This window comes from Triticum aestivum, chromosome 2A (genome assembly GCF_018294505.1).
Source record: "Triticum aestivum cultivar Chinese Spring chromosome 2A, IWGSC CS RefSeq v2.1, whole genome shotgun sequence".
In the NCBI taxonomy this organism is placed as follows: domain Eukaryota; kingdom Viridiplantae; phylum Streptophyta; class Magnoliopsida; order Poales; family Poaceae; genus Triticum; species Triticum aestivum.
In genome coordinates this window covers 616,164,437-616,179,176 of record NC_057797.1, presented here as the reverse complement: position 1 = coordinate 616,179,176, position 14,740 = coordinate 616,164,437, and the positions used below count along the sequence as shown (strand labels likewise).

General features: G+C 46.4%; 2 protein-coding genes across 2 annotated transcripts; one reads left to right on the top strand and one right to left on the bottom strand.

The window, feature by feature from the left end:
• Positions 1-2,222: 2,222 nt before the first annotated feature.
• On the top strand, positions 2,223-4,516 carry LOC123189784 (uncharacterized). Its single transcript, XM_044602274.1, has 6 exons — positions 2,223-2,409; positions 2,512-3,317; positions 3,423-3,557; positions 3,647-3,718; positions 3,797-4,079; positions 4,167-4,516. Exons 2-5 carry the CDS (start codon positions 3,060-3,062, stop codon positions 3,959-3,961), a joined length of 630 nt encoding a protein of 209 aa, XP_044458209.1. The 5' UTR covers positions 2,223-2,409; positions 2,512-3,059; the 3' UTR covers positions 3,962-4,079; positions 4,167-4,516.
• Positions 4,517-4,911: 395 nt separating this feature from the next.
• Positions 4,912-13,910, bottom strand: LOC123189783 (uncharacterized). Its single transcript, XM_044602273.1, has 12 exons — positions 13,722-13,910; positions 12,615-13,390; positions 12,383-12,535; positions 12,051-12,296; positions 11,749-11,947; positions 11,599-11,667; positions 11,164-11,512; positions 10,868-11,075; positions 10,658-10,756; positions 10,319-10,575; positions 10,132-10,207; positions 4,912-5,418 (listed from the first exon to the last, which is right to left on the bottom strand). Exons 2-4 carry the CDS (start codon positions 13,383-13,385, stop codon positions 12,258-12,260), a joined length of 963 nt encoding a protein of 320 aa, XP_044458208.1. The 5' UTR covers positions 13,386-13,390; positions 13,722-13,910; the 3' UTR covers positions 4,912-5,418; positions 10,132-10,207; positions 10,319-10,575; positions 10,658-10,756; positions 10,868-11,075; positions 11,164-11,512; positions 11,599-11,667; positions 11,749-11,947; positions 12,051-12,257.
• Positions 13,911-14,740: the final 830 nt, after the last annotated feature.

The window sequence follows — 14,740 nt, the reverse complement described above, 5'->3', positions numbered from 1 at the left end:
GATCTGGAGAGGTATAGATGGGATTTGACGGGAAGGTTTTACCTGCACGTCTGCATTTCTGTATCCTTCCGTGGGAACTCCCAAAACGGAGTCGCTGGACGGTGGCCCCGTGGGGGTTTACTTATTTGTGCTCCGCCCGTATGGAAGGAGGGTGGCAGCGTGCTCAAGGTTTTCTTTTTGCGACTGTGCAATAGCAAAGACTTTTTTTTTTGAGGGGAAATAGCAAAGACTTTCTGTTAATTAACTATTTAACTATAAGCACAAGAGCACGATCATACTGTCTGGCCACGGTGGCTACAACCTGATGATTAAGCCAAGTAGGCATTTTTTTTCTTTCACTGGAGTTGCTATAATAAGATGGGCGTCGGGCGTTGGATGCCATGGACCATGGTTGATTGATGATTGATCCGTTCCGTCCGTAACCGGCAGAGCTAACAAATATTGGTTGTTTAGGTGAGAGGCATTCAACTAACACCCCCAAAAGTATGAAATGCACCACATAGATGGTGAATAATAAATAAAAATAATACGAGGATGGTCGGTTTACTGAAGAAAAATTGTAGCAGAACCGGAAAAAGCATCTAGGGGGAAGTAGGCATGCATTAGGAAATACATAGGAAAACACAAGAGCAATAACCAGAACCCCCCACCTTGGTCATTCGGATCAATGTGGTGAGAACAACAAACAAGATATCTGGCGCCGATCACGCCTCTAGCGTCATCACACTGCAAATGACCACCCCCTCCCGCACCATTCGCTCATTCCGCTCGCAGTAGGCATCCACCTCGGCCAATTCGGGCAACCCCGAACCGGTCGGGCACCTACGTCATAGTACCCACAGGGTGTGCGCGTAGCGGGGCGGGGGCGGGGGTGGGGGCGTGGGTGCCATTTAGCCGGGGGGGAGGGGGTGCTGTCTTTCGTCAGAAGATGAGGCAGGCATAGTCGAATCCATCACATGTAAGCCACTACTTTCCACCGGCCACCACCCCGCAATGCCAATGATCTCCGTGCAGCGATGCAGACTGCTGAGGGTCAGATTCCTCCCCTCCGACCGCAAACATCAAGCGCGCCCGTCCCACCCGTGTCTGTCACTCGTAGGCAGCACGCGAATGTGCCGAAAGCAGAACCCCTGCAAAAACTTGGTCATGCTCGTGTTTCTCTCAATTTTTGGGGGACAGGACAGTCCTCAGCGCCATTGCCACCAGACAGGCATTGATCGACCGTGTCGGCCTGACTCGGTGAATTAGGGTTTATCAAAGCTTTTGCTGTCGGGCGCAACACTGGAGTTGTTTCTGAATTGTTTGATTGGTTCTTACGCCGTGCACTAATTGACCTATGATGCATGGGTCATTGCGTATGTGGCCATATAAAAATTGGTTAATTTTAGTCACGTAGGCCAATGATTCCCAAGTGTGCGCATGCATGCATGTGTGCATGCAAGCAAAATGGTGTTTACTGTGCATGCATGCATGCATAGGTTAAACTGGAGATCCCAGTGGCGATGAAAAAATAAACAAAACAAGGGCGGGGAAGCACACCTGCATGTGTGTGGACCCGCATGCATGCAAAAAAGCAATTAGAACATCCCAGGCATGGATTAACTATAGATACGATGATTGGTACTGTTGGGGAGTAGTGCAAACTCAGCTCCTGGTGGACTGGCAACAAGCATGCAACCCCTTGCATGGCGGGCGGGGGAGTCCACTTATGAAATGAAGCAGTACGAGTCCAGGGAGCTGACCAAAAAACATCCCCTGTTGTTGTCCTGTTGCACACCTTCAGATTGGACCTGCGAAGAAGAAACTTTCTTCTAAAAGGGTGTGACCAGGGGCCATGCCGGTACCAAAAAAGTATCCACATCCACATGGAGATATGTGGTGTTGGTCCTGGCGAAGATTTGTTACTGAAAGGTACTCACATGCAAAAAGGTGCAGATGTACCCATGGGTAAGAACACAAGTGGTTAATTTATCAAATGGTACGGGGGGCAGATTGTGAAGCTCATGTGTGGGTGAGCACGAGATTTTTTAGTGTTGTGTAACAGCAGTAAAAAAATTATCTGTTCAGAGGGCTCGTCAGCTGCCGGTGTGAGGGATAGCAAAAAGGGCGGCAATTTTCCCGCCGCGTTAGCACGAAAGATGTACAGTATTTCTAGAGGGTTCTGGCTACAAGCACATTATAAAATTATTTGGTGGACGGTGGGTGTCTACAGGTACAGACATATCACAGGCAGGCCGCTGCAGTGGCTTGTATTCTCACCAGTCTCTCCCTCGGTCTGCTCGTCAAGCACTTGTGCACAGTGCAGCCGCTTCTCTCTCTACCCCCATTTAGCAGCTCAGACGGCTGTAAGCGGAGAATCGGGAAAAATCCAGATTCAAGATTGCGTCGGACCGCCGCCCTGTCCTTCTGGTAAGCAATCAATCTACTAAATGCATCTCCTTTTTGCAATGCCTGGCTCTTTTGTTGCTGATTAGGTTTTCTTCTTTGGCTTTTGGTTTTATTTGGTTGCAGCTGGGGTGAAAGATGGAGGAGCCACCGGAGCGAGGAAAGAGGGGAAGAACTGCCGGCGAGGGGAGCTCGAGGCCAAGAAAAAAGAACCATCGGTGGGGGTCAACTGCTTTGGTGGTGTCGAACCAGCCGAGAGTAGCGGCCAATCCGCCGCCGCGAGAGCTCGCGTATAGATGCATGTTTACTACTGGTCCCTTTCTTGGTGTGAGCACTTTGTTCTATTCAGCGGCTGAGCTCACTGGGATGGGCGGCTTGCTGACGAATAGATATGTGGGAGGAGTAGATCGGATCCAGTACGCAGGGCTCCTTGCTGACTTGGATACTAGTAACATGTCCCTACGTCTCCAGATGGTCAGATCAGGTTCATTACTGACGATGATGCAGTTAGGATCCTAGGGGTAGTTGGTCATGGTAGGATTGTCCAGTTTGGTACTCCTGCCAGCAGATCTGCCCTGGTGAAAAAAATTAGAGGATTCTTAGGTCTGAGGGGGAGAGGTGGCATAAAGGTGTCCGATTTAGAAGAGGTGATTAGTAGAATAAACCCTTGTTGCATGGACGAGAATGAGACAATCGCTTTCTTGGTAGCATCTGCACTGCTAGGAGCTGCTACCTTGCTAGTGCCAAGGCAATCTGTGGCTGCAATCCCAGAGGAGTTCCTCCCATTAGTCGAGGATCCGTGGCAGATCGGTCAGTACAACATGGCCAGATACTCGATTGACGTGCTAAGAATGTGCGCCAATAGGTTCCATGCACAGGTGGCCTCTGGAGCTGAGGTCGCCATCTTGGGTGGTCATGTGCTTTTCCTTGGGGTGAGGCCTTGTTCTTTTATTGCAATCATTTGACGCTGTACTTTATTCTCCCAACCATGTCAAAAAAGTTGCTACTCATTTTGCATGGTGTTTTGCTGTTTGCAGATATTTCAGCTGGATTGGATAGACTTCGGTGCTGCAAACCTTAGGTCAAATCTACTGCCAAGGATTTCTGCATATACATTTCCCATGGTAAAGAAATTGGTCCAGCTGCTGAGAGATAACCCAGGGTTTTACCGAGTAAGTAGCCAATCCATTTTGTGATTGAGAGCAGGATGAATTCTTGTGTGATGTACTAACCCATTTGATGTGTGCATTTCCTTGTGCAGACTAGGCCTGAAGGTTACATGGAGTCACATCACTGGGAATGGCATCCTCTGATGGCAGATAATTCACACAATGTGAGTGCCTTTGCTTCATAAAACATATTAATTTTCAATTTTAGTTCATCGCTAAGCTTGCTACGATGTTGATGGCAGCTATTCTGGAGGCCACCGGCTGTTAATCGCCGGACTGATGCAGCGAACCCACGCCATGGTATGAGCATGGAAACTAGGGAGATCGAGGAGCAGCTAGTCGAGGTGATGCATCAGCAACAGGATGGGGTGGGCGATCTGCAGCCTGAACACACAGCCCAGCTATAGCCCGTTGGTGTGGTTGATCAGCAGCCTGAGTGCATGGGACAACAGCAACTCGACAATGTAGGTGAGCAGCAGCTTCAGAACACAGTGCAGCCAGAAGCAGAAATCATGGATTAGACAGGTGAGTGCCCGAATTAAAAATCGGCGCATCCGTGAACAAAGCATGCCATGAAGTTCATTGCTAACGTGTGCCTTGTGAATTGTACAGATGTCGTGGGCACTGATGAACAAGAGACTGTGAAGGTGGAACCAGTGGAAACTCTATCAGTACCGCAAGCCAATCATAAGTACCTCATCTGCAATCATGATAATATACGTGTTGAAACCACAGGACTGAACTTTGTTAACTTTTGCGGGAAAAAATTTCTAGGTGTGACTGAGAGAAGGGGAACAGAGCCTGAGCGAGGAGTTTACATAGATGAGACAGGGCAAGAGGCGATACGTCGCAGGCCAATAATCCGAATTCCTGAAAATGATAAAGGGAAGGGCCCATCAGAGGAGAGTGAACTGGAGGAGTCAGATAGTGATGACGATAATCCAACCAGGCTTGCTAAGATGTCGAGGAACTACGGAAGAGTGTTGAGGCAGCATGAGAGAGTACAGATAATGAATGGTACTGACTTAAACAGATGAACCGTCTAAACCAAAGATTTTTTAGGTGGTTTGTATGCTATCTAACTAAGTCGTGATTTGATCATGCAGGGAACCGGCGGCTTGGGCTGCCCCCAGTTATAAGTGTTCAAGGTGCGTGCCCGTTGTCGTTAATACTTTGAGCTTGATAGATTGCCTGATGTCCTCCTGTGGAAATCTTGTTGAAGCTAACACTGAGGAAAACCTGTGTGCATTGACAGGGGCGGATGGGGTGAATGCCCAGCTTCCAGCAGTGGACCCTGAAGATTTAGAACTAGATGAGCCTATCATCGTTCCTCAGCTCAGGCATGAAGAAATTCCAGTAGCATGTAAGGTTTCGTATAAAAAACACAAACAAAATACATACAACATATGCATGTAGCAGATAATGAGTAAATTGCATTTAATCACTCTGGACGTTAGGTTTCGCACCCACAAGAGCTATGTCTTTCGAAGCATTCATAGATCTGGTCACACCAGACAGGGGTGGAGCCTCGCCAATGACGCTGTTCCGGATGCTTCAGTCAACACCAGATTCAGCTTCTTATGTATGGCACAGAGAATTCATTCCAGATATTGCATCCATGTCATTGTTGGTGGCAAGATTTGTGGAGGCAGCAGCGGCAATTCAAGGTGGCATATGTTTCCCCAGATTGATTTGAATTCCCATATTTCATCAGGTTGACAAACAGTTGTAATTTTATATTTTGCAGCTGAGGGAGTCAGTGGGGCTCACTACCCTGCTAGCATAGACCCTGATCATAGGACTACAAGTCGTGTGGCGGGAAACACTGATGTGGATCATGAAGACAATTGTGGGAGCCCTGCATCTGAAGAAAGTGAAGGTTACGATCAAATGTTAGACAGACACCATGAAAGCCTAATACAGAGCCCTATCACTCCCAGGGCAAAGGAGACAAATGATTTATTATTTGCTTCATCTGTTCAGAATTTGTACGATGCAAACGGTGAGCAATATGAATAAAGGAAAAAATAAATAGAATCATGAAATGCTTGTCTTGATAATATATTGTAGTGGGAATAAATGAATCATATGTGTAAAAAGGGAATTTTAGCAAGGGATAAGAAATAATTGAGCTATAAACATGTATGAAAATGTATGAACTAACAATTTGCAAATGGTGCAGAGATGGAGGTGGGTATCATCGATTTGGTGACAAGTGTGTCTGCGACTCGCATGGTTGGAGTACGGGTGGAGCCTCCAGCAGAGCCAGGTCAGAGTCGGTGCTATATATGGGTAAACGTATCCATAAATATTGTACATAGAAAGTGGTGATGGGGTAATGTAGATGCCAACGGTAGGGATGAAGCAGTTGATCACAGGGGGGCTAACACATGTCTAAAGTTTGAAACAGAAATCAACAGTAAGTTAACACAATTCCAATGAATTAGATGGCACCTGTGAGTATAATAGTGGTACTGACATATACATATTATTTTGTGAAATTCCACCTTGTTAGATGTCCGAGTTGTCAGTTCGACACCAGAAAGCGGTATTGAGGCAAGGCAGAACACAGAAGATTGCACTGTTGTAGCCTTAGGGCGTGACACTGGAGGTATAGTTTGCTAGATTTCTGAAGTTGTGATAAAGAGCCTTCCAATGCTTTGTCTTTTGCTGACTAATTAGAGCTTATAATGTGGTTACAGATGCGCAAGCAGGCAACTGCGCCATGGAAACTATCGAGGCAGAAATAGGTATATTTTGGAAAAGCAGTGATACAATTTTGTTGTTACATGATTTTTGCGTATAACTACTAACAACAATCATGTCGGCGTGATGATAAAATCTTGTTCCAGATGAGCTGATGAGGGCAACGCTAAGCAATGCTGATATGGTGCCAGATTGTCTCAAGTTCCAGGCTGAGATCAACGGTGCATAATGCTATCCACATAGATGTAAAACCATTGTGTTGTTTCGTTAAGTGCTGCTCGTAACAAAAGAAAACATTTTGCGATGGCAACACCAGGTGTGCTGTGCGTGAGCTCTACTCCAGAACAGCCAGTAATTCGGGTTGTGCCTCCAGCAAGGCAACGACAGAAAAGATGTGTGCACCGTGGGAGCAACAAGTGTCGCAATAGGAAACGGAAAACACCTTCCGGGAGTGGGTTATCTTCATCAGATAGCTCTGACAATGATGCGGGTGCGATGCAAGACGACCAACAAGGAGGAGCCGCAGAGCAGAGCATTCCCCCAGATGGATTACACGGTAAATCAAAATGTGGATCCTATAAGTAAGTAGCGTAGTGTACATCCTGAAAGTTAAAGTCTAACATGATTGATTGTTCCAAAAAACCAGGTGAGGTACATATGCGTCCCAATGATACAGCCAGGGGCGTAGGCTATGGAGTTGGGGTCATCACTCGTCAAGAAACAGGGACTATGTGTTCCCTGGAATAACAAGTAAGATATCATATGACTGACACTAGCAGCATGGATTTGCGTGACCTGACCGGCTGATCATGTAATACAGTTACTGCATCTGGCGGATCATCAGCAGCAGCTAATCGCGTGGTGGGGTCTGCATCGGCAGGGGGCGAGCAACATCTCCATCAAGGTATAGGTTACAAAATTATGCATTCAAAACTGACGTTGACAACCTAGAAGCATAACATCTTTGTCGGACGGGTGTTTCAGCTGATGCAGCCAGCAATCAGGGCGCTGAGCCTAGTCTGGGAGGCTCGGGACCTGTAAGGGTGCAAGTCGGTATGGTTAGGACATTTGTGAAGAATAGAATGGGAGACAAATTCCCGGGGAAAGCTGGACTGAAGCATGAAGAGCCGACAGCAGAGAATGTGGTGTACTTCTTCGACAAAATGCTGACATGCACGAGATAGGAGCTCGACAAGTAAGTTCGAAAGGAGAGACATTAGAAGAAGGTGCATCCGCCCATCCCGACATGGATTACTTGTACTTACCACTTGCTGAACTCATTTTGCAGGAAATGGTTCAAACACCTTGCTCCGTACCTAGTTGTGATGTGTGGTGATGATTTTCGGAAAGAATTTGGGCCGAATGGAAGGCTAACAGTTACTGGTTGGGTTTGCTTGAGCCGAATGATCACTTACAAGGAAGGGCTCATGTACGGTTCATGGCAGATCAGGTGGCACCATGTGTTTGATGTGCGCTTTGTGGTGAGTAGTTGGCATGATTTTTGCGCTTGTGCCTCTTGAGTAACATGTATGACCCGCTAACTGGAAATATGTGGTTGCAGCTTGCCTTGATGTACAACTCATACAGTCTAGATTTCGAATTCATGAATACAATGATGAGCTTTGAGGCGCTTGGATATAGGCTTCAGTGGACCAAGAAGGTTAGCGATTAATCATCCTGATATTGTACTATATTATATTTGGTTTGCGCTGAATCGGAGCGCTGACTACGGTGATCATTTTCAGCTGATGCTGCCAGTGCCATACCACAATTCGTGGTCTCTCTATGTTGTTGATGTCGACGAGAAGACGCTACTTGTTATGGACCCGTGCGAGACCTCAAATGGAGAGGACGCCATGAAACTGAAGCACGAAGATAATGCAAACCACATCATCGAGGGACTCCGTCGATGCATCCATGAAAACATTGCAGGCTGGTATGTGCCAGCTCAAGGGTGGAGGGTGAACTACAATGTAGGGATGCACCCCAACAGCAAAATGTGTGTGCCCTTCTCTGATAATTGCAAAACTACTTAGCAGATGTTGTTAAAACAAGATTTTGAACTGATTCGACTAAAATTTGTGCAACCATGACAACCACCTGCATGTGGTGAACTACATCAGGGAGTTCACGGGCCTGTACATCTACAATCCTCTCACAAAGGTGCGTGCAGTGTTCATGATGCTCCATGGCTGTAAGAGGCACTATTTTTGAAACAAGTTGTAAGAGGAATCATGAACAACTAGTGATGCTGACATAGATTACTGCTGTCAAATTTCAGAATCGCCTACACTACTTCTGGCAGATGATTGCTTACGAGGTCATTTCAATGAGGGGAAACAAAGCAGAGCTACCTGATTTTATGCTGGAGATGGTGCCATTCTGAAGAGAGGAAACAAAGAAGATTGCAAGACGTCTGGATTCACGAGCTCCATCAAGTAGTAAACACTGGACAGGGAACATTAGCTACCATCCCAAAGTACTTCAACTGGTGTGGTAGTGGTTCCATCACTTTTGGGTTTGCTGCAAAAGTTTGCGAGACTAGTCCATGAAGCGGCGCGACATGGTGGAAATGTTAGCTGCCATCCCCACGGTGTGGTAGTGGTTCCCCCTGCGGTTCAAATTAAATCCCTAACTGATTATGGGCGCATGAAATAGACATGTTTAAGAACCCTATATGTAGAACTTTTGTTTACTGGGAGCAATGTTTGTTCGGACCGATGTTTGTTCGGTTTATTTGGTGGATGCATGGTTTGTTACCTAAAAAATGCATGCGTTGGTGAGTTCAGTAGACATAGACCATGTATCGCCTGAAAAATTTGGTATGCAAAGATCGTGTCATCTTGTGAAGGATGGGCTGATAGATTTTGTAATAACCTATCCTCACAGAATGATAGATTGAGACCATGGATGATATACTGCCTGCATGTATCGCGAATTTGGGAGGTGTTTGTTGCAACGGCATATCACTGAATATTTGGAAGGGTTCATCCGATGTTGATTTGGGGATGAATTAATGTTCACTTTGTATGTGCCTGAAAGCTTTGGACGGGAACAAGGCTTGTTTCAAAAATTAATTGTCAATCCTTGTTACAAAACCAGGCTCATTCGGCTAGAAATGGTAAATTGGTTCAAATATTGATATATGTGTGCGAACATGGTTCCAAGGTACACATAATACAACAGCTAGGGCCACGAATTCGACAGCTATTCATTGCCACAACATGAGACCGAATGGTTGGTGTGATTTATCTGTTGTTGATTTGGAAATGAATTTATTTTAATTTAGTGGGATTACATGACTTTACTACTGAATGAACACAATGCCCATGTTCACAATCATTGTTGACCCTTGGAAACAAACCAGGCTCGCACGGCAGGGCAGATAAATGGAAGTTGAACTTTGCAAATGAACAAGCAAGGCCAAATAATGATAGTTGGTCCGATGATTGATATACGACTGAACATAGATCCAGGGTACACACATCTGACATGATAGATATATGATAGGTGCCAAATGCTGGGGGATTTGAATTGAAGCTTACATACATGCTCGCAGGTCCGGCATACAGAACCCATGCTACGAACATAACTTTGTAATCTACTGGATAAACCATGCAACAAGACTAAAGCCGGCAACGCACTCAGCATAACTCCCTACTAGACAAATGCAGAATCTGAAGGAGCTAGGACCTTCCAGAACGCATCTTGGGCGAGGGAAGAGAAGTTTCCCTGGAGCTTGAGACATTCATGCAGGGCATCCCGTTTCGTTTTGGACACAGTATACTGTGCATTGGCGAATGGTTTGCACTAGTAAGCTAGTAGATATAATGTGCGAAACATGGGAGACATAGATTGGAAATGTGTGTACCTTGGTGAGTGGCATTTTCAGCTTGTGAGCATCAAAGTGCCTTGCCACATGGAGGACACACCCGCCTGTGTCGGCACTACATCACATTTGTAGGGTTATGGGAGGAGCGGGGGCGAATAAGAAATCAGTCTTCAGTATGGACCGTAAAAATATTGCATGGTATAAAAAAAGGTTGAGCTTGTATTACCGGGAGAAAATGCAGTTGGTCATGGAAGGGAACTTGAGAGTCCAATTATCCTTGCTAGTTGGCCATCCAGCGTAGAATTCATTCAGACAAGTGAACAATGCATCATGCAGCTTCCATGCTATAATCTCGTCGCGTTGCCCCGTGGGTGGGCAGGCTAACTTGTTGTGGTACAGTGGGTCAATCACCCAGATGACCCTAGTCAGCATGTTGAAGAAAACAGCCATCCAGCCCTCTGGGCGTGGAACAGGTGTGTAAAACTGTAAGCAGAAAACAATGATGTCAGATTTGATGAGTCAGGGCATTTGGGTGTAGGCATGATAGCTGGGCTGTATTACATACCAGCTCCACTGAAGTGAGATCATACTTAAGCGAATCAGCAACAAGCTGGTTCTGGATCGACACGGTATGGAGGAAATCGTACTCTGCCAGGACAAGCGTCTGCCACAAAATGCACAAGCATGGTTTCCCGGAATGAAAAAATGGTCTCACGACATACCATTGTAGTTGAGATAATTAAAATGGATATATGTCTTAGACTTGCATCCTTACTGAGAAATCTGGCTCGATAGGGTGACGCCAGGTAAGATATGGGCATTCTGGATCATATTGCTGGTCGATCTAAGAATATCGATGAAGGATTACAAACATCAACTCGTGATCAATTAGGGTCTCCCCCCCCCCCCCCCCCCCTAGTTGTTCTTTCATTGCCACTCCAGTGACGCGTGCAAACCTCGGCATCTCATGAACCAGGAAATTCCTGATAAAGGCAACATAATTAGTACATGGTGTTGCCGCAATAAAAATCGTGTATGATCTAGCAGGAGGTAGTTTGCGTGCACACTGACCTCGATAGTTCTTGCACGGATGACGATGCAAAAAACTGAAGGATAAGTTCAGATATATCATTGCAGGGGGGTGGCGGGACGACACCCCTGCCCCAAGGATCAGTTTGGAACCCAGGGTGCTGAACATACTTGCGGCCAGGTAGCTCTTCCCGCCGCTCACCGAAAACTGTAGTACTACCATCATTGGGCAGATTGATGAATAGTTCACTGATTGCTCGCAAGGTGAACTGGGCAAAACGAACAATCGACATGTTGATATCTGCGGGAGATTCCCCTTCAGAGCAGTGGCGCTTGCGCATGGGATCAGGTGTATCCCCGCAACGAGTTCTCTTGGAGGTAGAGCTATCACCTGCATTCATTGCGGGGCAGTCCGGTGTGATATGCGGGAAGATGTGACTGAAAATACACACAGGGAAACCATGAAGACAGACTGACCTTCACATGCAGACATGTCCAGCCTGACACCGGGTATGTTGGGGCGAGCAGGTGTCGTGGCGGTCATAGCTGAAAAAGGTGGTACATTAAAGATTAACTATGGGAAACCTGCTTAGCTTATTACTTGATGAAAAGTACAAAAAGTCTTGCCTTGTGGTTCTGGGATAGCTCTTGCTGGACAATCAAAAAAGCCTCTAATGGAACAACATATGCACCTCTTGGAAAGTGCATTGAAAAGTTTATCTGCAAATTTAAACATGTCCAATTGAGCGTTTGCACGAGCTGTATTTATGTGACGTTGTACCCGAGCATTCTGTTCATTCAGAAGTACAATGATCTCATCTGATGCCTGCAGAAAATGGGAGTGGATTGTGATGAGTTATGCATGCTTTTGGTCTGCAAAAAACATTGAATAGGATGTGCCTACATGCGAGCAAATGTTGTTACCGTACCAAGTTCGGATAGTGTGTGCGGAGGTAGTGTGTGAAATCAATGGGCCCAAGCGTGCGAATTGGTGTATGTACATCTAATACATTGTGCGTGGGTGTCACTGTTGCATTGTCATTTCGAGAGAACTGATGTGCGTCACATGCAGCGGATGCGCTGTTGCCACCACTGTTGGTGCCTGCAAGAAGGGTGTTGGGTTGGTCCTGAGTATACTACTGCCAGGCATAGCAAACATCTTCTGCCGCACGTAGCTGCATTAGATAAGAGTGAGATTAATGTGAAAAAATGGTTGCATCATACAAAGATACAGTGTGATTAATCCAGATAGCAATGAAACCTTGTTGTTTGAATGTGATGTGGGGTTCTTCCCAATGTCAGTGGACATTGTGATCATGTTCCTAATGCTGTCCTGATCAAATTCACTTATACGGGGGAGCACATTATGCTTCTTATTGAAAATGCCTAAGTCAATATTGTCCAGGAAGAACACCTGATACAAAAATCAGAGCAGAAAAAGTTAAACCCCATCAAGCAGGACAACAGATATTACATGTAAAACACATGCTGACCTGAAGAAAAAGGTGACAACCAACAAGGTTAGTGCCTGGATTGTTTGAAAGCATGTCCTTCTTGAGACGTCTAACAGCTTCTAGCAAGCACTGAAGAACATACTCACACCAATTGAATTGTGATATTGTTTCAGTGTTTGCAAGGGCACCCCAAAAATCAATGGTGGCATAATCATGCTTTGTGGTTGGCGCAAGCATGTGTCCCATGACAAAAATGACGAAAGCAATTTGAAAACAATCCTTCTCAAGCTTGCTATATGTCTCTGATACATCTCGTAGTAGGAACTCTTCCGCGGCTCGCAGGCTATGAACACCCTTTTTGTCCATCCCGAGAGTCTTCTTGATGAATTGAATTGCATCAGGCGTTATGTGACCATCACACCCCCGGATAGAGCGGTGACCGCAAGGTATCCCAAATACTTTGTGCACATCCTCCGGCCAGAACGTCAGCTTCTTTGACTCAGACAATATAATTGCGCGCTGAGATACACTAACCTTGCTCATTGTCCATGCACTGAATTTGAGATTAAGCTTCTGCAGCATGGGCAACTTCAACATTCCACCAAACCCGATTTCTTGTACCAACCACCTCTTGTACTCATCAAACGTTTGAATGACTTCAACTGCATGTTTCACAGAGATCCGAGATGTTGGCACAGGTGGGGGGACTGGTTGCTGGTCCTCTATCTGAACTTCAGACCCATCAGAGATTGCCCTGCCATCTTCTCCGCCACCGGCTGTGCCACCAAGGTTGCTACCAACATCAGACATCTGGCCTGCATAAAAATGCAAACCTGATGCGTGAGCTTTCAGTGTGACAAACTATATCAAGACTCTGAAAGGTGGGCGCTACTAATTGGCATCTGAGAAATACAGCAAATTTACTATGAAAATGTGGAACTTGTAAGCTCCATTGCATTTCCCCCTATGATTCCCCTGTAAACCTAGTCAGATCTCGGTGGTCCGTGCGATGCTCAGTGGTGTCCGCATCCATGGGTGTGCGAATCAGCTAAATTTGACCGTCGGACTAAGGGGACTGGCAGGGGACTGAGCAGTAGAACGGATGCAATAATGTCGGGGATCAGCTAGGGGGCATGAAGAACTTACCTTGTGGGGATGAGCAGATGCAGATATGCACTCCTTGCCGCGACGCACCCGCGGCGCCGAGCCTCCTGTTGACGAACGGCGACCGGCCGAGGTCTGTGGGAGTGAGACGAGAGAGACACAGTGGTCTGAGCGGATAAGACGAAGAAGATGAGGGTGGGAGAGGCAGCGGCGTGTTGGTACTGCTCGAAGTTTGGGAGCTCGACCGGAATAAAAGATAATAAAAACCTAGTGATGACGCGTGTACAGGCGATGCCGATGGTGCATGCAAACGACCAGAAAAAAACAAACAAAAAAGTTGCTGCCGCAGACTGGTTGACTGCTGGTGATTCCATCAGTCCGTGAGTGAACAGGGCAAGCCATTCTCTAAACTGTCCCGTGAGACATCAAAACTTTAAGTAACCATAGAAGCCTTCATTAACATTAACAGGCACAAAATAAGATCCATTACAACTTCCCATTACAGCAAACGAGTCACAGACCATTACGTTTTATCAATACTACTAAGACGGCAGTACACGACTTAACTAATACACATACACGGCCATGGTATATTGACTGGTCAAACCATCATGCTAGCGATAAAACAAGCCAACAAACAAGGTGAACAACAAAGAGGATCGCAGCTTCTAGCGAGCTAGGCGGCCGAGGAAGAGGACCAGCATCCCAATCCCAAAAAAAGTCCAGATCTCTGGCCCATGAGTACAAGGCGACGAGAAAAAATGACCATAAATTAATCTGCTATAAGAAGCTCTCACATTTTTCTTGGCGCACTTGTAGTGGCGGTCGCCAGCGTTCTCACCGCCCCGCGCAATCCAGGTGATCAGCTGGCCGCCGCAGTCAGGGCATGGAATGAGCGGCAGCATCTCATCGTCGTATCCAGTCGACGCGGAGGCAGACATCGGACTAGTCTACGGGAAGAGAATGGATTGAAGGAGGGGACAGCGGAGGAAGGCAGCGAGATTATCAGGCTTGAATCAAGACGAGCGGTAATATGGTCACACCCGCCACTAGTCCAGAAT